The sequence below is a fragment of the Hemibagrus wyckioides genome, linkage group LG10 (assembly GCF_019097595.1).
Source record: "Hemibagrus wyckioides isolate EC202008001 linkage group LG10, SWU_Hwy_1.0, whole genome shotgun sequence".
Classification (NCBI taxonomy): Eukaryota; Metazoa; Chordata; class Actinopteri; order Siluriformes; family Bagridae; genus Hemibagrus; species Hemibagrus wyckioides.
The window spans coordinates 2,582,537-2,608,803 of NC_080719.1; the positions used below are offsets into that span (position 1 = coordinate 2,582,537).

General features: G+C 38.5%; 1 protein-coding gene across 1 annotated transcript; it reads left to right on the forward strand.

Annotated features, from left to right (window-relative positions):
* Positions 1 to 1,963: 1,963 nt before the first annotated feature.
* Positions 1,964 to 25,945, forward strand: crispld2 (cysteine-rich secretory protein LCCL domain containing 2). The gene is made up of 15 exons (XM_058401082.1): positions 1,964 to 2,120; positions 5,064 to 5,432; positions 7,938 to 8,056; positions 8,999 to 9,131; positions 15,123 to 15,238; positions 15,565 to 15,665; positions 16,312 to 16,470; positions 17,029 to 17,089; positions 17,180 to 17,246; positions 17,346 to 17,476; positions 17,958 to 18,001; positions 18,098 to 18,170; positions 19,087 to 19,162; positions 22,580 to 22,710; positions 23,994 to 25,945. The coding sequence occupies exons 2-15, from the start codon at positions 5,178 to 5,180 to the stop codon at positions 24,043 to 24,045; spliced, it is 1,518 nt and encodes a 505-aa protein (XP_058257065.1). The 5' UTR covers positions 1,964 to 2,120; positions 5,064 to 5,177; the 3' UTR covers positions 24,046 to 25,945.
* The last annotated feature ends 322 nt before the right edge of the window (positions 25,946 to 26,267 follow it).

Genomic DNA, 26,267 nt, shown 5'->3' on the forward strand with positions numbered 1-26,267 from the left:
TTATTTTTTTAAAAGGTTTTTTAGTCCCTTTACAGATTTTCTTTCTTTCTTTCTTTCTTTCTTTCTTTCTTTCTTTCTTTCTTTCTTTCTTTCTTTCTTTCTTTCTTTCTTGATACAAAAGTAGTCTAAATGCGGGTGGGTCTGTAAGAGCATAGAAGAAAATATGGGTGTGTCTTTAAGAACATAGATTGAAATCTGGGCATGTCTTTATGATTAAATAGGGAAATGTGGGTGTGTTGTTATGATCACATAGTGATATGTGGGTGTGTGTTTAAAAACATATATGGAAATCTGGGTGTGTGTTTAAAAACATATATGGAATTGTGGGCATGTCTTTATGATCAAATAGTGAAATGTAGGTGTGTGTTTAAAAACATGTATGGAAATGTGGGCATGTCTTTAAGACCCTAGATGGAATTGTGGGTGTGTCTTATAGATGGAAATTTAGACGTGTCTTTAAAACCATATATGGAAATGTGGGCATGTCTTTAAAACCATATATGGAAATGTGGGCATGTCTTTAAGAACATATATGGAAACGTGGGTGTGTCGTTATGATCAAATAGTGAAATGTAGGTGTGTGTTTAAAAACATATATGGAAATGTGGGCGTGTCTTATAGATGGAAATGTAGGCGTGTCTTTAAAACCATATATGGAAATGTGGGCATGTCTTTAAGATCAAATAGTGAAATGTAGGTGTGTGTTTAAGAACATATATGGAAATGTAGGCATGTCTTTAAGACCCTAGATGGAATTGTGGGCGTGTCTTATAGATGGAAATGTAGAGGTTTCTTTAAAACCATATATGGAAATGTGGGCATATCTTTATGATCAAATAGTGAAATGTAGGTGTGTGTTTAAGAACATATATGGAAATGTGGGCATGTCTTTAAGACCATATATGGAAATGTGGGTGTGTCTTTAATACCATAGATGAAAATGTGGGTGTGTCTTTAATACCATAGCTGGACATGTGGGCATGTCTTTAGGACTATAGATAGAACTGCAGGGATGTATTTAAACTATAAGTCTGAGATTATCAGGACATTCAGTGACCCGTCCTAAATAATACTGATGGTTCTTGAATTTATTTTCGTACACAATGAATATTTTTTGTTCACACAGAATCCAGAGTGAACGTAACATTTTCAGATCACGTTATAACCAACGTCCAGCACTGAGTTCGGACGCTTTCCCTGGTCAAAAACCTTCTCTTTTAAAGTCTTTCTGATTTAAAACATTTTTCATGACAACTTTCATTACTTTCATTAGTATCAGTATCACACATTCATTAACATTTAAACAGAGACCTAGAAACAGTTCAGAATCTTCTATATGATAGATATAATCTTTATCATATTCAGCATTTACTCCATTTAATTAAAATGAAACAAATTAAATAAAATATAAAATCAACGTGGTCTCAGATCTCCAGCCTCCACTGCGTATATTTATGACATCTAACAGCTATAGCAATAATGATCCTGATTATGACCTGAAGTTAGATCCAGATGTGTTTTACAGCTGTTCCGAGCGGAATCCTCCGGAACGAGCATGGACTTGACGGAACAATGAGCGCTTAACCAAGAACATGACATCCCGCGAGTTACATTTTATCCCCTGAACCTTTTGTAATGGCAAAACTGGGTGAAAATCATGATCAGATTTTGATGTAAAAGCTTATTATGTATTTATCCAGAGCTGCTGCTGAAATCCAGAGTGGACGGAGATGAGGAGAAGAGCTGGGACGGGACGGGACAGAACGGGATGGGGCTTAGGGTGATTTACGTGCTTTGCACATCGTTCGTCAGATGTCGAAGGCTTTCCAAGAACACAGCCTTCCTCTGGAGGGCCTGAGGGGCGTGCACAGATGGCATGCGTAGCTCAGCAGCTCCGTGGTTTCCCCCCCTTCCTCTCTTTTTCTTTTTTTCTCATTCCTGGGGTCTGTTTCTCTATAAAAGGTGCTGAACGCTGAGCACATAGTCAGTGGGAATAAGAAAGCCCTGCAGCCTGTAGAGCTCCTCAAACCTGCTGGAGTTAAAAAGCCAAGAAGGAGGATTTCAGACATTCATCAGCGTCGGAGAAGAAACTTTGGAGTCCTTGGAGGATTAAAACAGAGGTAATGAACCATGTAGTTGCTGCATGCTGTGTGTGTGTGTGTGTTCTGGATTGCTCTAAATGACTTTCCCACATCAGGTGAATCGTACAGCTGTGTGATGCTGGTTATGGTATGGTCTCGTACAGCTGTGTGATGCTGGTTATGGTATGGTCTCGTACAGCTGTGTGATGCTGGTTATGGTATGGTCTCGTACAGCTGTGTGATGCCGGGTTATGGTATGGTCTCGTACAGCTGTGTGATGCTGGTTATGGTATGGTCTCGTACAGCTGTGTGATGCCGGGTTATGGTATGGTCTCGTACAGCTGTGCGATGCCGGTTATAAGGTGTGCACGAGAACAAGGATGAAGTTCTGCACTTTCTGAATTCTTAGCCAAAAAAAGAAAGAATAAAAGAAAGAGAGTGATGGAGGAAGGCAGGGTGTCTGCACTCGTTTACTGGTCATGCGGTCAGACGTGTAATGAAACTCTCAGGTATTTGAGTGTCAGCACTCGTCTCACGCTGGTTCGAGCACATGCAGGAACAATTACCAGCCGTTCTCGTGCGTGCGTGTGTGTGTGTGGGTGTGTGGATATGTGTGTGTGTGTGTGGTGAAGGTTGTATTCTGGCTGTTTAAGGGAACCATAGACATTTTTATTTGGGAAGTTTTTATTCACACAGTTTAATTAGATACAAAACTTTTATTGTTATTTAATAGACTGAATAGTTTGAGTTATTGAAGGTTTCATTGAATAATAAATGGAAGTGATGATGATGATGATCAAAAAAACACACACAAGCCTGATCCACACTGGTAGAAAAATAGTAAAAATAAAAAGTTTGGCTGAGAGTTTAGGATACATGGTCTTTTATTATTATTATTATTATTATTATTATTATTATTATTATTATTATTATTATTAACTTCTGATATTGCTTTAGCTCTTTGTGTGTGTGTGTGTGTGTGTGTGTGTGGGTATGGGTATGTTTTAGATTCCTCTTCTTTATCAGGACCAAGATACAAAGTTTTGACACTGTGGGGGTAAATATGGCTGACAAAAAGGGACAAAAAGTTCCCTTTGGTTAGTGAGGTTTAGGTTAAGGTTAGATTTTGGTGTAGCTGTGAAATGTTCCCTGATGGATAGTAAGACAAGTGTATGTGTGTGTGTGTGTGTGTGTGTGAGAGAGAGGGAGTAGAGAGAGAGAGAGAGAGAGAGAGAGAGAGACAGACTCCGAGTCAGGAGAGGACAGCGAGGGAAGGGGTGTGGTGGTCTGGCTTTCACAGAGAACTGTAGCTGGAGCGGTGACAGTGTGTTCACACAGCCGAGGAGGTGTCAGACCTCAAACCTGTGGAAAGAGAGAGAGGGAGAGAGGGGAAAAAGGGAGGGAGAAGGAAAGAGAGAGATGGAGGAAGCACTTTGGCTCCATCCTGTCTCTCTGGTCTCTCCTCTGTACGCCGGACTGCATACTGATCGAGCTGTTTGACTTGACCAGCAGGCCCTGTGACGGCCGTGTGGTCCAGCTACGGCACGTGACACACCCGGACTCTTCTTCTCCAAAACGTTCCTCTAAAAAGACTTTATTCATGTCTCTCTTTCTGTTTGGACTCGTCTAGCACCGAGGTCTCAAACTGTACTGCAGGGTGAGGAGGTGTTAGAGAGGTGAAAAAGATGAGATCATAAACCTCACTCTGAATATTTACATTAAGTATGATAATAATCAGCATTAAAAATTTTGCACTCGACAATATTAGTGCCATTTTTTAAATTACAGTGTGTTTCAGGTGTCCCAGCCTTTATAGCTCCAAAACATTCCCAGACTTCCCAGACTCTACTAATGGAAGATGGATGGATCTGTTGTTCCGTAAATGAATCCTGAGACTGAGAGAGATTTAGTGTTTTAGTAATTAGGGATGCAGGTTCAAGTAGCAGGATGATGGAAGTGAAGGCATCTAGTCTGCTATGATGTGATGACCAAACAGTGACCACTGCTTCAGAGAATATCAGTAGCTCCTTTCTTTCTTTCTTTCTTTCTTTCTTTCTTTCTTTCTTTCTTTCTTTCTTTCTTTCTTTTTTCTTTCTTTTTTTAGAGGCTTGCTTTCTTTCTTTCTCTTTTTTTTAGAGGCTTGCTTTCTTTCTTTTCTTTCTTTCTCTTTTTTTAGAGGCTTTCTTTCTTTCTTTTTTTAGTCTTTCTTTCTTTCTTTCTTTCTTTCTTTCTTTCTTTCTTTCTTTCTTTCTTTCTTTCTTTCTCTTTTTTAGAGGCTTTCTTTCTTTCTTTCTTTCTTTCTTTCTTTCTTTCTTTTTCTTTCTTTCTTTCTTTCTTTCTTTCTTTCTTTCTTTCTTTCTTTTTTTAGAGGCTTTCTTTCTTTCTTTCTTTCTTTCTTTCTCTCTTTCTTTCTTTCTTTCTTTCTTTCTTTCTTTCTTTCTTTCTTTCTTTTTTTAGAGGCTTTCTTTCTTTCTTTCTTTTTTAGAGGCTTGCTTTCTTTCTTTCTTTCTTTCTTTCTTTTTTCTTTCTTTTTTTAGAGGCTTGCTTTCTTTCTTTCTCTTTTTTTTAGAGGCTTGCTTTCTTTCTTTTTTCTTTCTCTTTTTTTAGAGGCTTTCTTTCTTTCTTTCTTTCTTTCTTTCTTTCTTTCTCTCTTTTTTCTTTCTTTTTTTAGAGGCTTTCTTTCTTTCTCTTTTTTTTTAGAGGCTTTCTTTCTTTCTTTCTTTTCTTTCTTTCTCTTTTTTAGAGGCTTTCTTTCTTTCTTTCTTTCTTTCTTTCTTTCTTTCTTTCTTTCTTTCTTTCTTTCTTTCTTTTTTTAGAGGCTTTCTTTCTTTCTTTCTTTCTTTCTTTCTTTTTTCAGTTAGTTTTTTTGCACTGAGATCAGAGGTGTTTCAGTGAGCTTGTGTTTGACTGTATTGAATGTATTGAAAGTTTTTTTTCCTGCTGATGGTTCTGCTCTTGACAGAATTCCTGCATTTTTTTCAGATCAGTCTTCATCTCTAATTTAGTGATCTCCATCATCTGTCATCTACAACCACCACCACCACCATCACCAGCACCAGCACCAGCACCTGCACCACCCTCATCCTTCCTGCCATCATGTTCAGACTGCTGTCCCTCGCACTGCTTCTCTCGGCCACTCGTCTGTCCTTCAGCCTCTTCCTGCCCGACTCTCCTGAGCTCCGGCGGCTGTTGAATCGCTACGAGAACGAGCTTCAGACCAACGTCACGGCCTCGACGTCAGGCTCGCGTGTACGCCGCGCAATACCGTGGTCCGATCGTGAGGAGATCCTTCTTCTGCACAACAAACTCAGAGGTGGCGTCTATCCAACCGCCTCCAACATGGAGTACATGGTAAGAACAATGAGAGTGGGGAAAGTGGTGCAGGTGCCTCGTTTGACAACATGATATATATAAGAAATGACTTAAGCGCTAAGTGTAGCACAACATGGACGCCATCCAGTGCGGTTTTGACGTCAACCATTTCAAACAGCAGCTCCGAATCATAAACAGAGCTAAAACTCTCATGCTGCCTGCCTTCAGAGTTACAGCTCAGAGTTTTATGTGTTGATCAGCTGCTTAAACCGTATTTTTATAGCCTTATAAATCTCAGCTCCAGAAGTCAATGTGGAGATATTTATGACTCAGTGGACGCAAAAGAACCGTCATTAAAGAAATAGAGAAAAATATAGAAAGAAAGAAATAGCCTTTATTTGTCACATATACATTACAGCACAGTGAAATTCTTTCTTCACGTAGCCCATCCTTGGAGGTTGGGGTCAGCCATGATACAGCACCCCTGGAGCAGGGAGGGTTAAAGGCCCATCAGTGGCAACTTGGCGGTGCTGGGGCTTGAACCCCCGATCTTCCAGTCAACAACCCAGAGCCTTAACCACTTGATCCACCACTTGTTTACTCTAAACGCACTTATAGCGGGAAAACTAAGGGCAGCTGTTTGGGGCAGTTAATAAACACTTAACATACATGACTCTATAATACAAATTCAATGCTGCAGGAACAATAAAGGAGTTTCAGTGACTCGCAAGGAAAATCTTACCAAAAATACTTTTCTGTAATTGGATCTATTTCATGTACAGTATAAAGTAGTTCTGGTGATGTTAGAAACCAAGTCTGAAACTTCAGAGAAACTTTAACTACTAAAATCGAGTTTTTGATCACTTTTTGTAAACCTAGCAATTTTCCAATTTTGTCTAAATTTAATCCAGTTCAATATATTTGCGATAAATGCTTGGACCCCTATGGATCTCTGCTTATAATCCTCTAGAGCAGCGATTGGCAGGGGTCCAAGCACTATGTTGCAAATACATTGATTTGTACTCAAATTTAGCTTTATTAATGAAGATTACTGAATAAAATAAGTAAATAAAATTAAAATAAAGGTGTTTCTTAGCTAATGTGCTTATTCTAGTCTGCTTGATTTAGCTTGGTTTAGCAGTTTTAGAGTAGAGGTTTTTGCCAGGTTTTGGGGAATAACTGTAAAACTTTAATTTCTCAAATATTATTTTTAATTTATTTAGTTTTATTTCACTTTTGTAAACCTAACAAATTTCCATTTCCTTCTAATTTTAGTTTATTTCAATATATTTGTGATTTAGTGCTTGGACCACTATTGATCTCTGCTTATTATCCCCTTAGAGCAGCAGGCCCAAGCACTACTTTGCAAATTGATTTGTGAGCAAATGTTGCTTTATTAATAAAAATTACCGTATAAAATAAGTAAATGAAATAATATAAAGGTGTTTCTTAGCAAGTGTGCTAATTCTAGGGTACTTGATTTAGCTTGGTTTAGCAGTTTCAGAGCAGGTCCAGGTTTTTGGGAATAACTGTGAAACTTTAATTTCTAAAATATTAGAGTTTTATTTCACTTTTGTAAACCTAACAAATTTCATTTTGCTTCAGTTCAATATATTTTTGATTCATTGCTTGGACCCCTATTCATTTCTGCTTATTAGCCCATAGAGCAGCGATCGCTAGGGGTCCAAGCACTTCTTTGCAAATACACTGATTTGTATTCAAAATTTTGCTTTAATATTTAAGATTACTGAATAAAATAAGTGAATAAAATAAAGGTGTTTCTTAGCAAAGCTGCTTATTCTAGTCTGCTTGATTTAGCTTGGTTTAGCAGTTTCAGAGCAAGTCCAGGTTTTTGCCAGGTTTTGGTGAATAACTGTATGGAGTGCACCAACACCTGGAGACCAGACAGGGTTATAGAGTGTGTGTGTGTGTGTGTGTGTTTAACACCACATTGGAAATTTACTGAGAGTCCTGCACAACCTTCCTCAGATGAACAAATGTATGTGTATATGAGACTTCTTCCACGGTGTGTGTGTGTGTGTGTGTTTGTATCCATGGAAGAGATGGAAACCTCCTCCCATCCTTCTCAGGTGGAGAAATAAGCCAGAGAAATGTGTTTCATTTATCCCCAATTGCAGAGTGTTTAGAGTGGAGCAGATCCAGGCTCTGATGTCTGTGCTGTCATCTGCTTGCGTGTTTTCCCTTTTCGGCTCGATTTCCCCTCACATTACAGAGTTAGCTTTCGTATAACGGCAGAACGAAATCAATTATTTGGTCAAAAAGTCAAGTGTATGCAAGTGTTCTGTGTGTGTCTGTAGTATAGGGTTGAGAGCAAGATCCCAAAACTCCAGCAGTGTTTGAAACGATATGTTAAAGACTAAAATCTTCAGCTATTCAATTAAAATGTGACTTTATGTTTAATCTAAATGCACTGCATCCAGCATGGACTAATAACAACACAATGCTGCTATTTTATTTACTTTTGTGTGGTTCTCTTTATTTGACATTTCGTGTGTGTGTGTGTGTGTGTGTGTGTGTGTGTAGATATGGGATGATGAACTGGAGCGTTCTGCTACACACTGGGCCGAACAGTGTCAGTGGGAACACGGACCCCATGACCTGCTTATGTCTATTGGACAGAATCTGGCAGTGCACTGGGGCAGGTCTGTGTACACACACACACACACACAACCACTTTCCAAGAGAGTGATTCACTTCACTGCCATTTGACTCCAACGTGACAAAATACAGCCAAAAATAGATTTGTATTTATATCCAACAGCTGCTGAATTCTGGATTCTGATTGGTCGGAAGGTGTTTAATGATCTGAGGTTTATTTATTTATAATTAATGCGCTCTTTCTGTTATTGTTTCTGGAGTAACAGCTCCTTCACAGGGACGTGTATGTTGGACGTGTATAATCATGAAATGTAATGAAGAGACATTTATTTAACATTTATGGAAAAAGTCTCCAGTGTCTGAACTTTGTAAGAGTCAGATATAAAGCGTGACATCATCAGAATGGGAGGAGTTTATGCTTTGTGATTCTCTGTGATATCAATAATCATGTTTTTTTTGTCTTATTAACATCGAGAGAGAGAGAGAGAGAGAGAGAAAGAGTGTGAGAGAGAGAGAGAGAGTGAGAGAGAGAGATGCTGGTGAAGGAAAGACTGTTTATAGCTGCTATAAAGTATGTCAGAAATATAAACAGATAAATATAAATAAATAATTTGTTGTAGTAGACACACATACAGTGTTTATTCTGTTGAACTAAAGAGCTCCTCTTTATAAACCAGCAATTTTTCTTCTCTCCTCTCTCTCTGTACCCTTCCTCGACTTCCCTTTAACTTTTTTGTCTCTTCTGATGCCAGCAGAAAGGGTGTTTTTTCCCCCTCTCCTCTCCCTCAGGACTCCTCAGTGCCGTATAAAGTAATGTTTACAGAAGTGTGGAGATGAATGACTCTTCAGGGGAACGAGCTCTATTTACTTTGGAGTCACAGATAGAGGATCTGTGTCTAATGCATTAGTGTTCAGGAGTAAGTAGGTTAGGTTCTCAACATGGTTCTCCACAAGGTTCTTGACTCAGTCTCTGTCCTGTGCTTTAGATACCGTTCCCCTGCTTACCACGTCCAGACCTGGTATGATGAGGTGAAGGACTACACGTACCCCTACCCACACGAGTGCAACCCCTGGTGCCCCGAACGCTGCTCCGGACCCATGTGTACTCACTATACGCAGGTGAGGGGACGGGTTATACACACAGGGTTTCTTTAAGATCTGTACGTCACTGACAATCCTGAAAAAATTCCATTATATGGATTACATAATAATGTAAACGCAGATAATCCGTTCCAGCCGCCCAAAAATATGACCAGTATTCCCAATATGAAGTGTATGTAAACTGTATGGCTGCTTACAAAGAACTGACCCAAGCCAAGCATTCCATGTCAAGGCTCCTCACAGGAAGTCATGCCACCAAGCTTGGGCTAAAAATAGAACAGACCGTCCACGCCACCAATCTGTCAACAAAAAAACACCCGAAAAATCACCTAGCTTTAGAACGCATGCTGAAAGCAATGTTGGTATTAGTGGGTTGACTCTTTCCAAACAGCTTTCACTGACTGAAAGTAAATTAATAAAATTTATAAACTCGCTTCACTTGGTTTTCCAATGAAAAGCTCCCAGACGTACGCGTGACTTAGCCACCGCTCGGTTCGGTTCGTATGTATGCCAAAAATGCTTCATATGGTGATGCAAATTTCTTGCAAAATTTCAATTCTTAAGGCAAAAATTCATAAAAGGCGGCATTCGTATGCTGAGGTTCCAATGTAATTAACAACCGACTCCACCATGCTACACCATGCTCATACTTCAGTGCCTTTGCCAGTACTAGCTAGTATCACTAGTATAACTAACTTAAACATATGCTCTAGATTCCGTTTCGAATGTTCAGTAATTACAGATGAGCTGATGAAAAATTAGTTTTTTTGTCAAGAAAGAGGAAAGTGTAACCCGACTCTATGGAACCGCAATTAAACTTCACGTACTGATGAATTTCCTAATCCTGCACACGTTATTATTTTTTTGCTTGAACTGGAACATTGGCAGAGAGATCGTTTCCATCCAAGACGTCATAAATCTTCTCGTATTCACTCATTAACCGGACTTCGGGCACTTTGTCCTCCGTGATTAATTTCTCGTTTAGCTTGCGACGTGAACAGTCGGGTCAGGAAAAGGTGTTTAATGTCACTCCACGCTTCAATCTGAAGAGCTCAGCTGTGTGAATAATAAAAAAAAAATTAACAATAAAAAGAATTTTTTTTTTTAAAGTCACTGAATAATTGCAAATACGTGAGTAATGCATTGCTTTGACAGGTTTATGTAAAAAATTTTTTAACTTTTTAGAATTTTTATATTCAGTTTTTGGTCATTTTACCTGCAACTGGTAATTTTTGAAAAAATATCAAATTATTATTATAATTATTTTTAAAAAATTGCTTATTGCAGTCAGGATGTTTGAATGTTCCCACTTTTTTTTTATTATTTTTTTTTTTTTTACAAAAGTCCTGCAGATTTACTGAAATTTATTTCACATGTACAATGGCAGAATTAAACACAGTTTTGTTTTTTGGAACAAAAAAAATATTCCATGATTTGGCACAAGGGCGTGACAGTGAAATCTTGCAGCAGTATGCTCTCGTTTTTTTTTTTATTTCCTGATTAAATAAAAATGTAAAATTAATCCTGCCTGGAAAATGAGTCATCGTTAAAGTATAAACTCTCCTTGAACACAGAATAAGTAGTGTTTGAGAATTCCTGGAAGTTTCACATTGCACATTAAACAGCAGTAAGATGTGAACCTGCAGTGGCATCGTCACTTAAAGAAACTGATCATTAAATTGCTAAGTCCAATTAAACTGATAAGTGTGATGTTCTTCATGCATATAGTTCTTCATTAATGAGCTCTATTCCCTCATGCAGCTCACAGCTTAATGACCGGCTAGAGCTTTGATTGACAGGGGGAGAAAGGGTCTGCTACTGCCCAATTTTACATTGTCTTGGCTGTGGCATCATTCATTTTCAAATTTGTGATCTCTGGTTGTGCCACTTGGGGGCCTATAATACCCTTCCTTAGACACCCCTCCTTTAACACCTCTCCTTTAACTCTCCTCCTTAAACACCACTTCTTTACCACCCCTCTGGTAAATCCCCTCCTTTAACAACCCTCCAGTAAATCCCCTCCTGCCACACCCTTCCTTTAACAATCCTCTGTTAAATCCATTCTGCCACACCCTTCCTTTATCACCCCTCCTTTGCCCCCCCCCCCCCTTCTCTGGTCACTCCCCTCCTCCAACATCCTTCCATTAACACCCCTCCTTTAATATTTCTCTATTAACAGCGCTCCTTTAACACCCTTTCAATAACACTCCTCCTTTAACACCCCTTCTTTTACACCTCTCCTTTAACCCCCTTCTTTTAACACCCCTCTATTAACACCTCTGCTTTTAACCCTCCTTTAACACCCCTCCTTTAACTCCCTTTCTTGAACACACCTCCTTTAACACCCCTCCTTTAACTCCCTTTCTTGAACACACCTCCTTTAACACCCCTCCTTTAACTCCCTTTCTTGAACACACCTCCTTTAACACCCCTCCTTTAACCCACTTCCTTTAACTCCCCTCCTTTTAACACCTCTTCTTTGACCCCCCTACTTTAACACCCTTCTGTAACACCCCTCCTTTAACTCCCCCCCCTGCCACATCCCTAATGCCACACCCCACCTTTAATAAACCTCTGGCAGTATTCACCCTGGTAACATACCCCAAGAAACATCTTCCTCTAAATTTTTCCCTAGTAAAGTCCTTCCAGCATCTGGCTAAATCCCTAAACTCAGAGCAGCTTTTAAACAGAAATAAGTCTGCATGAGAAATACTTGATGCTGATTGGTTAATCCTGCTCCTCCCCATAACCATAAACTATATTTCACAGCATTGTTATAGCATAATAACTATACAGGACCATGTCGTATGGCTTATTAATTTTATATTTCTTTATAATCGGTCATTAACAGCATGAGGACATGGAGCTAGTGTGGAGTTTTGTGTATTGTGCAACTTGAAGTTCACCCACTTGTGACTAAAAGTAAAAAAAGAAACGAAAAGGTTTATCTTCGTGATGAAAGAATTACAGGAAAAGGCAGCGAATGTTGCTGCAGAAGGAGAGAATGATCACTGGCACTATGTCCTCACAGACTTTACTTAGCAGCTGTGATGGATTTGTAAAAACAGACTCCTGCTGAAACCAGGACACAAACATCTGGAAGCTGTTCCACCATTCCTGCAGCGCCTTCTTATTTGACCTGAGATCTTTTGAAAATTTAAGAGAAACACACACTGAGCTGCCCTCTCTTTCTCACCTTCTGTTACAGCTACTGTTCTGTTCCTTTTTACCAGCCTGTGAGTCCAAAATTATTGGCACCCAATAAGCTAATATGTAATTATTAGCTTAAACTTACAGGAGCGCTGTATATTTTTGTTAAAACAACATTGTTAGCATACTACTACTACAACTACTGCTACTACTACAACTACTGCTACTACTACTACTACTAATAATATACAGTGCCAGTATCAGTCACCCTGAAATACCAGTAACATATTTTATGCTAATCAATCAATCCATTTTATTTAGCTTAACGTCACATGTTCATGCACATTTTACACTTTAAACTTTTACTCTGCTTGTTTGCTAATTTAACAAAATGAATTAGGAGGAGCTTTAAATAATCTGTGTAATAATGCATCGTTTAATATGAACAGAAATGACCTTGGATCATCTCTATGCTGTTAATGTCATTAAGAATACCAGCATTTATGAATATTTGTGAGTATGCAAACGGAGAAACGGCTCTAGGAAACATGCTTGGGTCTACTTTTAAGTGAATCCTTTATAGGAACCGATTTGACTCTGAATCGATTCACTGGATGAAGTGATTCAATAATTAGACGATGTTTGGTTTTCGCAAATTTTTACGATTTTGTTTTTTTTTGCGTGTTCGCTAGAGCTAAACAGATGCTAGGATTAGGTTACGTAGTACCACGTGGTTTCAGATGCTTATATTAGAGCAGTTTTTACGTATACGTGTAAATTAAATGAGTAAACGATGTTTGTCCTTAATTGAATTTGTTAACCTCAGAGGCTGAGAGACATTTCTTCTTCCATTTGTTCATGTAAAACATCCTGAGAATTGAATGACCTTCACAGTACATACATCCATGTCTCTGCTGATTTGGGTGTTTAGCATCTAGTTGAAAGATCCCTCTGTGGTTAAGTTGTACCCTCTTGGCAGAGGCAGCCAGATTTTTCTGTTATGATATCCTCAGAGTCAGCATTTTACAGGACCTTTATGATGCCATCAATCTTCAGAAGAGCCACAGAAGAGCCCTAAACATCATCAATCCTCTGTTGTATTTGTGGTTTGGGGCTTTTCCTTGCATTCAGGTCCTCGTTTTTTTGTCTGTAAAGCTCTTGGGAGTTTTGGTGAAGTTAAATTGTGGTGTTTCGTAAGTTTCGCGGGGGTGCCAATACTTCTTTGCATATTTGGGCAGAAAAATCACATTTCTGTGTATTCTGTGAGCAGATAAATGTGATTTCTTTTTGGCCCTCGAACAGGAAGTAGTAAAACAGAGCATGAGAGAATCTCTCTCTGTCTCTCTCTTTCTCTCTGTCTGTCACTCTCTCTTACACTCTGTCTGTCTCTCTTTCTTGCTCTCTCTCTGTCTCTTTCTCACTCTCTCTTTGTCTTTCTCGCTCTCTCCCTCTGTCTCTCTTTCTCGCTCTCTCTCTCTGTCTTTCTCGCTCTCTCTGTCTCTTTCTCTCTCTCTCTCTCTCTCTCTCTCTCTGTCTTTCTTGCTCTCCCGCTCTCTCTCTCTCTCTCTCTCTCTCTCTCTCCTGTTGGCCTGCACACAAACCCACTGTGTAGTTTGAACTGTACACGAGTGAGAAAGCGCTGAGTCAGAAACTCCGTTCATTTACAAGTAAAACAGTCCTGGCTCAGGCGGTGCGGCTGCACTGGATGAACTCCATGCTGCACGCGTTCAGCAGGAAAAAAGCCCCGGGTTCAAGATCCGAGTCGATGCACCGTGCGCCAGCGTTTCTTTTGTACGGAGGATGAAAAAGATCGTACGAGCTCACAGGAAGCGGATGCCGGTCACACTTCAAGTGCATCTCCTTCCGCTCGGAATGAAAGGAGCAGTCTTTTTTAAGAGCCCCCTGTGGACCCATCAGTCCGGACACGCTCGACTGGACCGGGAGGCGGAGACACAAAAGTGAAGAAAATTTCTCTTTCTTCTTTCCCTATACCTGAACCTTGAAATGACAAAATAAAACCATTCATTTACACAATTTGCCCTCCAACTTATAAATAGTTAGATTTAAATAATCTCTGTAATAAGCAGTATAATAATGCATTGTTTAATAGCAACAGAAATGACCTGGGATCATCTCTATGCCTTTGTTGTCATTAAAAATACCAGTATTTATGAATATTCATGAGTATGCAAATTAGGAAATGCCCCTACGAAACAAGCTGAGGTCCGACTCTGGCGGCTTCAGTCTGCTTTTAAGTGAATCCTTTGGAAGAAGTGATTTGAGTCTGAATCGACTCACGGGATGAAGTGATTCAATAGTTAGAATAGCAGTATTTGTGAATATTCATGAGTATGCACATTAGGAAACGCCTCCAAGAAATCCTGCTCTGGTCCGACTCTGGCGGCTTCGGTCTGCTTTTAAGCGAATCCTTTGGAGGAAGCGATTTGACTCACTGGTGGAAGTGATTCAATAATTAGATGATGTTTGGTTTTTGCAACTTTTCTTTTTCTGTAGATGGAAAACTGAGCCGAAGGACAGTTGCAGGAATGTCGTACATTTTGGCTCCATTGTCTCGTGGATTTTTCCACCTCTGTATCAACGAATTCCAGAATCATACGATAACGTTTTCAGCCCTACACACTTAACACAATGAAATGTGCAATTTAGATCTGTTTTACGTTCCATACCTTACTCTAGAGCCTGGATAAAGCATGATATCATGATCTCCAGGAAAGCCAGGAAGCTGGAGAAAAATGTCAGGAAGCCTTCTGAGTGGCAGCACAATGCCCATGCATGGCTATCATGCTAGAGATTTTTGCGTAGACCATTGTGTTCATGGACGTCTCCGGTTGTTTGCAGATCGTCTGGGCCACCACCAACCGCGTGGGTTGCGCCGTCCATGTGTGTCCGAGCATGAACGTGTGGGGGGAGGTGTGGGAGAACGCCGTCTACCTCGTGTGCAACTACTCACCGAAGTAAGTCACATGCACCTTCTAACATTTTCCACTTAACACAGTTAAATGTAATAGATCGCCTAATCCTGGTTTCTTCAGATGAAAAGGCCTGGAAGGTGGAAGATTCTTAATGACAATTTTCCGTCTAGTGGAAAACATGACTGAACTAATGCTGTTCCTGCTGATTATTTCCAGAGTTTTTGCGAATAATTTATTTGCTTGCTGCAGTTTGGATGGTGTTTTCTGTAGAACCTGTAGAGAACATTAAAGCAAAGAATTCACAGGTTATATAATCAGTCAGTCATTGGTTCTGACCTGTTCTGACCCGGCTGTGTGGTCTCCTTCAGGGGAAACTGGATTGGGGAGGCACCTTACCGGAACGGACGTCCGTGTTCTCAGTGTCCTCCCAGCTACGGTGGAGTCTGCAAGGACAACCTGTGCTATAAGGGTAAGTTTTTGAGTTTATCTGCTGGTTAGAATGGTCTATAATTTATCCTACTTTTAAAAAACGGTGTTTAAAGGATGAAGAAAAATGGAAGAATTTACTGTTTAGGTTTGCTTCTGGATACAATTTCAGACTTTAAAAGAACAAAGATTAACAATAAAGTTTTACTTTTTTCAGCCCAGTGATCCACCATGCTTCACATCTCATTTGCATATATTTAAATATTCATGCACCGGTTGTCCCACCCACTTCACTTTCGCCTCCTGTTTCTATTAATCACCAGAAAAACATCTAGCCTCTTTGCCGCATCACAGTGAAGTGAACTCTGGGTAAGATGAATCCTACCCATGATTCACTTTGATACCTACACTTATTCAATACAATATATAGCTCTTCCTCCTCCTCCAGCTTGATTGACGGGCCAGTTTAAAAATGACACGGACAAGGAAAATGATATGAAATCAAACCATAGATGAATAAATCAGCTATAAATCAACAAATTACTGTAACCATAACAACGCTCTTACAGGTCCAAATGTGTAGAAAAGAACATGATGATGATGAAGAACATGAAAGCATCTCATCCTTAAGCCACTTGTCCACTTTCCTAACTCATACTCAGTGTTTCTGCATGACCTTCTTCCTCCAGGAGCTCCTCAGCGTCCTGAGACTCCAGACATGAATGAAGTGGAGAAGCCTCAGGTTCCTGTGCAGGTGGAGATCCCTGTGGTCAGACCTAAACCCAAACCCAAACCTTCTCCACCCAAAAAGGCCACGCCGTCTAAGCCGGCTCAAACCAACTTCCTGAGTAAGAGCTCAGCATGTTTCTAGAATCACACCAGTTACACCACCGTGGCGTGGGTTTTAAAGCTGGGGATCAAGTTTCTCTTGCAACAGCTCTAATCCGAATCACAGGGTTTAGATATGAATGCTTTTATTTTATTGTTTCTATAGTAACGGCTCATCCACAGAGACTTTTGTAAGACAATAAACAAATAAACTGATGCTGTAAGGTGATGTTTATATAATGTTCGTGGAAGGAGTCTCCAGTTTCAGTGCTTTTCTAAGAATCTAAGGACTAATTTTTTTTTAAAAAAGGTAAAAATTTCAAAAGAGTGGAAAAAATAAATTTATACAGCAGCTTCCGTAATTTTGGGATGTTCAGTAACATTAAATGTAACTATAAATGGATAAAAAGCATGAAATTTCTATCATGTGACTCTTGGGGGCAGGGCTTTAGCTTATCTTGTCTATACATATTATTTTTTCGCACCACAGCTCTAAACATCAATTGTATACCATGTGATTTTTGGGGGTGGGGCTTTACCTTGTCTTGTTTATACATATTATTTGTTTCGCACCGCAGCTCAAAACATCAGGTGCGAGACGAAGATGAGGGACAAGTGCAAAGGTGTGACCTGTAACAGGTGAGTTAGACGATTTCACCTCAGACATTTTTAATAATCCAAGCTGCTGAAATAAAACATTCATTAAACCCAGTGCGATTTTCCCTGCAGGTATAACTGCCCCGCTAACTGCATCGACAGCACCGCTAAAGTCTGGGGCACGCTCTACTACGATGTGGTACGTCTCTCTCTCAGATCCTTCACGATGAAAACGTCTCGGTTTTTTTACTACCAGTATTTTTTTCTACAGTTTCTTTGTTCCTTCTGATTCTTCCAGCAATCGAGTATCTGCCGCGCTGCCATCCATTACGGAGTCATCGATAATAACGGAGGCCTGGTGGAAGTCACGAGGAAGAACAATTTCCCTTTCTTCGTTAAAGCCACAAAGAACGGAGTGGAGTCTCACAGGTACGTCCAACTACTGATACATAAATATAATACAATACACAAACATAGAAAAGATACCTTAAAAAGTTTGGGCATCAATTTCAAACTTTCTGTCATTCGTTTTGAGTTGAATTTTAATTATTTAGTTATCATCAACAAGATTAACAATACAAAACAGTCGAGTGCAAAAGTTTCCACCCCCCCCTCCACATGCCATGTATGTTAATTGGGGAAAAAATTAAATCAAATTTGCTAAAAAGGAGGAAAGTTTCTTGAACATTCTACAGAATTACGTGTAACTGTAAATGGATAAAAAAAGCATGAATACAGTATGATGCAAATTCCTGTGGTGTAAAAGGAATAAAACGCTCAGCTTCTATAAAACTGACGCTAAAGACACTTCACCATCTAGATGTTGCTTATTTTCCTGCATCAGCATGACACCGGGTGTTTTTATTAATGTCTGAAATAATCAGCTTCATCTTTTCTCCTCTTTTCACAGTAAATATAAAATGGCGAATGCTTTTCTGGTAGCCAAAGTGGAAAGTAAGTGACTTTGTCTCTTCCTGTGATAAATATGATGCATCTGTAATATTCTGCAGGCTGAGATGTAACACGAGCTCTGTTTATCTCACATCACAGAAAGATCCATCGACTGCTACACTAGGATGGCTGATATTTGCCCCTTCAGCAGCCAGCCCAGCCCCTGCCCGAGGTAACACACCTATATTCTGGTCTTTATAGAAATATCTTTTATATTTGTATTGCATTTAGGGGCGGTGGTAGCTCAAGTGGTTAAGGCTCTGGGTTGTTGATTGGAAAATAAGGGTTCAAGGCCCAGCACAAGCTGCTACGGTTAGCCCTCCCTGCTCCAGGGGCACTGGATCATAGCTGCCCCTGTGCTCTGACCCCAACTTTCTCAGCTGGGATATGTGAAGAAAAGAATCCTACTGTGCTGTAATGTAATGTGTGGCGATAATAAAGGCTTCTTCTCCTATTTGTTTTCAAGTAACAAGGAAGTTTCCGGAAATCTGGGTCTGAATGTGTTCCTCTTTAATTAAACACCATTTTCCATTTTCTGTAAAGTGAAATGTGTTTTTTCGACGTTTATGAAAGGAGTCTCCAGTGTCAAGATTTGCTTTTGAGGTGTTTAAGAAGTTTTCAGGACAGAGGATTTTATGCGTCTTTTGCAGTTTCTAGGTAACACGAGTGCAAAGCTGCGTTTTTTTTATTTGTTTATTTTGCGAACTTTAAGAGAGAGAGATAAAGAGAGACGCTGAGGGAAAGTCTGCTATAAAGTAAGTGACAACAGGAAGGTGTGACTTCTTACTTTAACAAAAAAACAAAAAAAAAAGATTTCTTGTGGTATAGGACGCATTGGTTTAAGTGATTTAAGCTAGTTGGATGGCTGTCTATTTATTTATTTATTAACTTATTTATTTATTTATTTGTTGGTTTATTTATTTACTCCATTAAGACAAGCTGACTCAAATCCCAACCCTTTTTACACATCTACTATATAGAACTGAAGTTCTTCTTTAATTCTTTTTTTTTTTTTTTTTTTAAATTGTTTATTATTGTTATTATTATTTTTTAAAATTTATTTATTATTTATTTTTTGTGTTATTCAGGGTCGAGTGCCCATCCAGTTGTAAGAATCAGCCCTCGTACTGGGCTCCAGTGATCGGCACCGGCATCTACGCTGACGTAAGTAGCTCCTCTCTGTGTTTGGGTTTTAATGCAATAAAAAAATTAACATTGTAGACATGCTAGGCAAACCACCTTTTTGCGTGGGAGTGTCACAATTTTTAATAATAATAAAATTATAAAATAAATAAATGATTATTATTATTATTAAGAAGAAGAAGAAGAATGAGCCAATCAATATATGACTCATGGAAAGAGATTTCAGTCATTTATTTTTATTATTATTATTATTATTATTATTTTTATTATTTTAAGTATATTAAAGTGAAACACCTCTCAGTGCATGTCTGATTTAATTTTTTTATTCAACCATTAAATAAATATATAGTGAACTTTATTAGGTACTTCATCACTAGTTTAAAATAACAAATTTTAGCCAAAAAAGTCAATTTAGTTTTTTTTTTTTTTTTAAAAACAAAAGGCTGGAAATCATTTTAATTCTATCATTTTAATGCTAATTCTAACTGCACAGTGATTTAAAGTGCTTATTGTTTTTGGAGTGAATTCCATCCATCAGTCCAGAGCTTTAACTCTAAACCAAGGCCACAGAGTCGCACCGAGACGCCGCCAGCCGCTGGAGATGAAACGCACGCCGATTAGCGAGCCAAGTCGATCAGCTAATATGTTGTACTTGCAATACCTTGCCATATGTGATCATTATTTAATCTTTAATCACGCTCTGATACGATCACCAACAACATGTCAGCAGCGGCTTCTAACCATGGATCATATGATGTTCCTCTAATAGCATCAAAAATAAAACGATTCTATAAAATGACACAAAAATTCAACAGCTTTTTAAATCGTTCTTTAATCGATAAAAGTATATTTTTGCATTTTTGTCCTATTTTTACATTTATTTTATGTCAGTCTGTCAGATTTAATCACCTAGTTCATTCGAAAATCATTTTTAGATAATAAAAATGATTGATTTTAAGATTTAACTTCAATTTTTTTGTATATTTTATAGTATTTAATTTTTCCTGTATTTTTATGACATCAGATTTGATGATCAGATTTTAAAATAAGTTTTAAATTGTGAAACCTGGATGTTTTATTTATTTGTTTATAGATGGTTCTGTTGGATCTTTAGATTACATATTATTTTGTTTATCTTTTAATGAAATTCTTACACAGGTAAATATTCATTAATTTTAAGAAAAAAAAATCAAAAACAATAAAACAAAAAAATAGATAGACAGATAGATGGATATGAAATAAATAAATAAATAAGCACACTTATGTTTTGTAAATTAAAAAAAAAAAAAATTCTAAAGTAAAAATTTCTAAAAAATAATCCTATTTATTCATATCGACCCCTTATGAAATATTACAAACATCCATCTTTATCAGACATTTTTACTTGTTAAGAGAATATTATTGCTTCTATAAGGTTTTTGTTGTCATCAGGAATAGCGTATAGAGATCAGATCAAATCAGACAGATGACGTTAAAGAGAATCTCAGGAATGAATCTATTGTGAAAGGATTGTGGCGCTCAGGTGATCACCCTCATCTGTCCCTCCTCTCTCTCGTCTGTCTCTCATCTCTCTCTTGTTTGTCCCTTGTATGTCCCTTGTCTCTGTCTCGTATCACTCTCGTCTCTGTCTCGTATCACTCTCGTCTGTCCCTCGTCTCTGTCTCGTATCACTCTCGTCTCTGTCTCGTATCACTCTTGTCTGTCCCTCGTCTCTGTCTCGTATCACTCTCGTCTCTGTCGCGTATCACTCTCGTCTGTCCCTCGTCTCTGTCTCGTATCACTCTCGTCTGTCCCTTGTCTCTCTCTTGTATCACTCTCATCTATCCCCCGTCTGTCCCTCATATGTCCCGCATCCTCCTCTCACTCGCTGATCCTGGTTGTCTGACAGGGATAAACCTCTAATAGACTTATGTTTGTCTGAGCCACTCACACTGGCTGGAAGTGAACTTGGACACACTCTCTGCTGTGTTTTGGCATGTTTATCGCATTCCACTGTCAAAGCCCCGGGTCTGTCCAGCTGGCTGTGGATCAGAGCTCTCTCCTGAGATTCGGACTCAAACGAAACTCTCGCTCCTCAGGGGCCTGAAGCTACTTTACAGTTTCCTTCAACATGAAGGTGATGTTGAAGTGATATATATCTTTTGGATGCAGGTTCATGGTGAAGCGTTTCAGCCACTCGGGGCACGTTTTTCCGTTTAATACCCTCACAGTGCTTGTGTAGAAAACTGGTTTGGGGGCAGAGATGTTGGATGAAGGAAAGCTTAAAACATTTCCATTCGAAAGTACTGCGATTTTTAAAATGAAATTTCCAGCAGCTACAGTCATACAGGAATCCTGAAAACGACAGAAAAAAGGAGAGATGTTATGTTCAATCATTCATTTATTCATCTTTAATCAGGAAGACAAACGTTTATTTCTTTAACTGCCCAAAACGTGCACTGACTCTGGTCATGTTTTTTAAATTATTTTATATTAATCCTAAACTTCATTCAGTTCCCCAAAGATTTAAAAAGCTTCATAGCTCTAAAGTTTAACTTATAGTTTTGTTCCACTGGTGAATCAATAAACGGGTCGGTTCTGATACTTCTGAACCCTAAATTCTATTTTATATCCTAAATTTGAAAAAAAAAAAAAGCATTTTTCTTAACGGCTGCTTTATATTTAGAAACGTGGATGGGCTTTTAGGACCCAGCAACTTTCACCACCATCTCGGCCAGGCAGGAGCTCAGATGAACGAGCCTTCCTTTAGACTCCAGATAAGGAGTGTATGTGCTGGACCGGTCCAGCGTTGCCCTCGACCCCGTTCAGCGGGTCATGTGATGTCATCTGTCTGCGTTTTTACACACTGAGCTCATCTATTTGCCTTTAGAAGGTCAAGTTGATCTGGGTTGAGCCACTGGAATGCCATCCGGTATCTATGGATATGGTCTTTTGTGTCCGTTGCACAAACATGGAGGATGTACTTTATGTGTATGAAAGTCGTGTGAGGAACAGTGTGATGTGTGCACAAAGTGCGACGATATAAAACCGTCAGCATGAAGGTCAGCAGAACGGGGTCGAGTTGATATCCTGGGTTTGTTTGCTGATTGGTTTGGTTTATAATTAGATGAACCAATAATCAAAAACAAAATAGTGGCTATAGGCTAAAATAGGAAACAAATATCCTCATAAACTCTTTCATTCAAACACACCACTACTGATTGTGTGTGTAAAATTCTACTTTAAAAAAAACTAAAATGAAAACTGAAACCGAAATGGATAAATCAATTTACCAGCCTGATAAATGATTTCTGTTGTTTCTGCTTAAATGTGAACCAAATCAGTGTATCGAGTCGACTGTGAGTCGACCCTGAGTCGACTCTTTTTAGGCATCGTCTCCCCGACCTGGTTTGAGTAAATGGTGCATCTTTAAAATCCGCTCTTTGTATTCTTTTCCAGACCTCTAGTATCTGCCGGGCTGCTCTCCATGCCGGTGTGCTCAAAGCTTCAGGAGGATATGTGGACATCTTGGCTATGGATAAGAAGAACAGCTACACAGGCAGCCTGAAGAACGGCGTCCAGTCTGAAAGGTACCTGCCTCTCATCTATTCTTCTGAGATTTCACCACATCTTTGTCCATGACACACTAGCAGGTTCAGAGTAATAACATGTGGCCGGACCACACACACAAACCTTTAGCTCACTCCAGCAGAAGAATTCAATAATGCCGCGTTGACGAAATTGACTCCAACCTCATGGAACTGAGGAACTTTTTCCTCACGTGATGCTCGTCACCGCTTGCGTGAACTCTGCCTCATTAACAAGAACAGAATCACATGCTCTCCAGTTACCTGCTCCATCTGCTGTCACGCACTGACTCACCAGATAATTACATAATTATCCGAAACCAAACGCCTTGTTTTTGTCCCCGTTTTCTCCGATGTGGTGCAGCCCAAAGGCCACTCCGCTAATGAATTCATAACAAAGCAATCATGCCAAGTACAATAGCTAAAAAAAAAAGCAAGTGGTTTGAATAAGATCGCTAGACCAGTAACCACGAGCTAGTGTTAGAGTTTCCACACCATAACACACCTTCACACCTGCTACACATTACACATTAGTGCAAGAAATCCAAACCTTAGACTCACTGATTTTATTTGTTATACAAAATGCTTAACTTTTTATAACCAACATGAGCACTGTGGCTGCTTTTTATTTTTTAAAATATATGTAAAATAAATATATAAAAAGTTAGGTATATAAAAGCTACAACATTTTTATTTTTTAAAAATGTATTTTTTCAGATTTTTTTTCGCTGACCTCCCAAAACAAACAGATTATATTTAAGTATTTAAACACAGCTATAACACACAGACACACAAAAACCAGAAACTTTTTAAAAGTATTATTTTCAGTTTTGTCTTCTTATCATTATGTAAATAATGTGATCTATCATTTGTTTGAAAGTCTGTGATTTATTTTATTTTTTATTTGAATAATTTTTAAAAAATTATAATTAATTAAAAAAAATAAATCACAGACTCCCTTAGTACAGCAATATTTTACAAATTATTTAAAAAAAAGTCTTACAAGTTAAAAGTTTTACTTTTTTTTAATCCAGTTAAAATCTTTACACTTACTGGTTTTGCTCCATAGATCCCACTTTAAGAATAATTTCTCTACATAAACACTCTCTCTCTCTCTCTCTCTCTCTCTCTCTCTCTCTATATATATATATATATATATATATATATATATATATAGCACAATTAAGATTTAAAAATAAAAAAGAATTTCAAAAAGCTATGCTAGTTAGCCTGGTTAGAGTGTTGTCATGGTTACGCTAAGTAAGTGTTAACCGTCTCTCTTCCAGTAAATCCCAGTCGCAGGGCGGGTCCTTCCGTGTCTTCAAGGTGCGAGAGTGATGTTTGAACACACAGGGTCTCCCGTCCACTTCTCCAGGGACACACAGTCTTCTCATCAGGACAAAAGAAAAACACATTTTTCTACCGTCATCATGTGGAATTCTCTCTCGGTGCGACAGCGAAGGGACCTATACCACCATTTGACCTTCCTCCTCCATCATTCGTCATTCCCGATATCTTCTTACTTGTTTATTTTTATACTATTTACCCGTACGTGGTGGCTGAAAGGACATTATTTACCAGCAGTGCTGGTGTTATATATATTCAGTCATTTTCTAATCTTTTATGAAAGAATATAAATATATTGATCACACTGTATTTAATCCTCATTTTGTTTTGTACAGCTTTCCTTTGTGATTATAATTTTTTCCTTTTTTCTGCTGCACTTTCCCACTCTTAGCTTGTCTTTTAGCATTCTATTTTGTTTTTTATGACCCTGTTGAGTTTATATAGTGCAGGGTGGCAGGCGAGCAGGCAGCAGCGCTCAGCGTCTGGGGGAAAAGCACATCACCGTGAGCTTTGTTCTCATGGCCAGAGGAACCTTCGTGAACTGTGGGGTAGACAGATTCTCTGTGTAGGAACGGGAAAGGAAGGAGGAGAAACGGCAACGCTCCAAATAAAAGAGACCTTTTCCTGTACGCTTGTGTTAAAGCTTTCCAGAATCAATAACGTAAGCGTTTCACCCGAGGTGTAAAAACAATGAAGTGGCCTTTCAGAAGTCCGAGGAGAAAAGAAAACCGAGCGCACGTGAGCCGGATTTCTGCCTTGGTATCATCCAAGCTTCTGAACGATTCAGAAAATGTTGATTAATTTCCTAAACCCGCAGCTGGAAATCACAGGATATATTAATATTAACGCGCTCGGCGTAATATTCTAATATCTTCTCGTTTCTATAGCAACAGCTCGTTCACAGGGGCTAATGATTACCTGCGAGGAATAATATGCCGCATCACACCACCATGACTGATTCGTTTTCTCTACCAGCATGACCTGAGGTGTTTTATTCCTTAAACACAATAAAAAAATCTTAAAAGTCCTAAAAAGTTTCAAAAATAACCATTTCGAGTATGTAATTGTACATTTTCTCACACGCACATCATTGCAAATTTGTGTTAGCGTTACTACTGTTAAAATTTTCGGATTATTTTAGTTGGAATTTTTCAAATGAGCATTCTTAAAAAACAACAACAAAAAAACAAACAAATAAAAAATAGTTTAATGTTCTAGGCGCTAAGACATCACATTTATATTGTGTTTCAATTACAAAAAATTGTAAGCTAGCATAGTATATAAACTTAAATGTCGTAATGGGAAAAGAAAAGAAAAAAAGAGAAAAAAATTTAGGTTAATTTTTCCATATTTCTAAGCTGAATATTTTCCACAATTCAAATTTACGATGAAGGTTTATTCTGTGTAAAAGTAGATAATTATCTCTCCATCTTTAGCTAACTCTCCATTTTTCTCTTCTGTCTTCATGTGCTACCTCAGTCTTTTGCTACAGCTTGAGTGTTATTCGGGGTTTAAGTGTTTTGTGGGAAACAATTTGTACAGATTTGTGTAAATATTGTGATTTATAACTGTTTTTTTTAAAAAATAGTTGTGGATGCGAAGGTATGTTTTCTATGAAAGTATGTTTTTATGCTTTTGTATCTTTTGATTATTATTATTCATGATACGTTTTTAAAAATGGCAAAAAGTTGTAGTTCTGTCCGTATAACCTTTATGTTTAAATGAAAAGCTGAAACGGTGAAACCTTGGACGTGATTTAATCATGAAGCTTCTCCAGGGTTTGTATTGGAGTTGGATTTAGTTGTTGATTTTTTTATTTCACTTGGCATCTACTGCAGGTAGTGAAAGCTGTTTTTGCACAAAATTGAAAATAAAGTTTAATGATAGCCTAGGTTGATTTTCTGGTATTGTTTTGATTTAACATTTAAACTCCATAATATATATTGAGGTTTACATAAGAAGCCATGTGAGCTGTTAATTTCCGAGTATTTTTCTCTTCTAACACATGAACTGGAGAATTAATAAGCCGATTAGTCGAACTGCAGATAGACTAATGCAGGATCAGGGGATTTCAGGACAAAGTTTGTGAACTACTGTACATTCAAGACCACCCAAGCAACTCTGGCTAACCTTGAAAACTGGTCCTAAGCCACAAACACCACTTTTTCTTTCTGTGGACGTAGTGTGGTATGGAACAGTGCATATTAAAACAA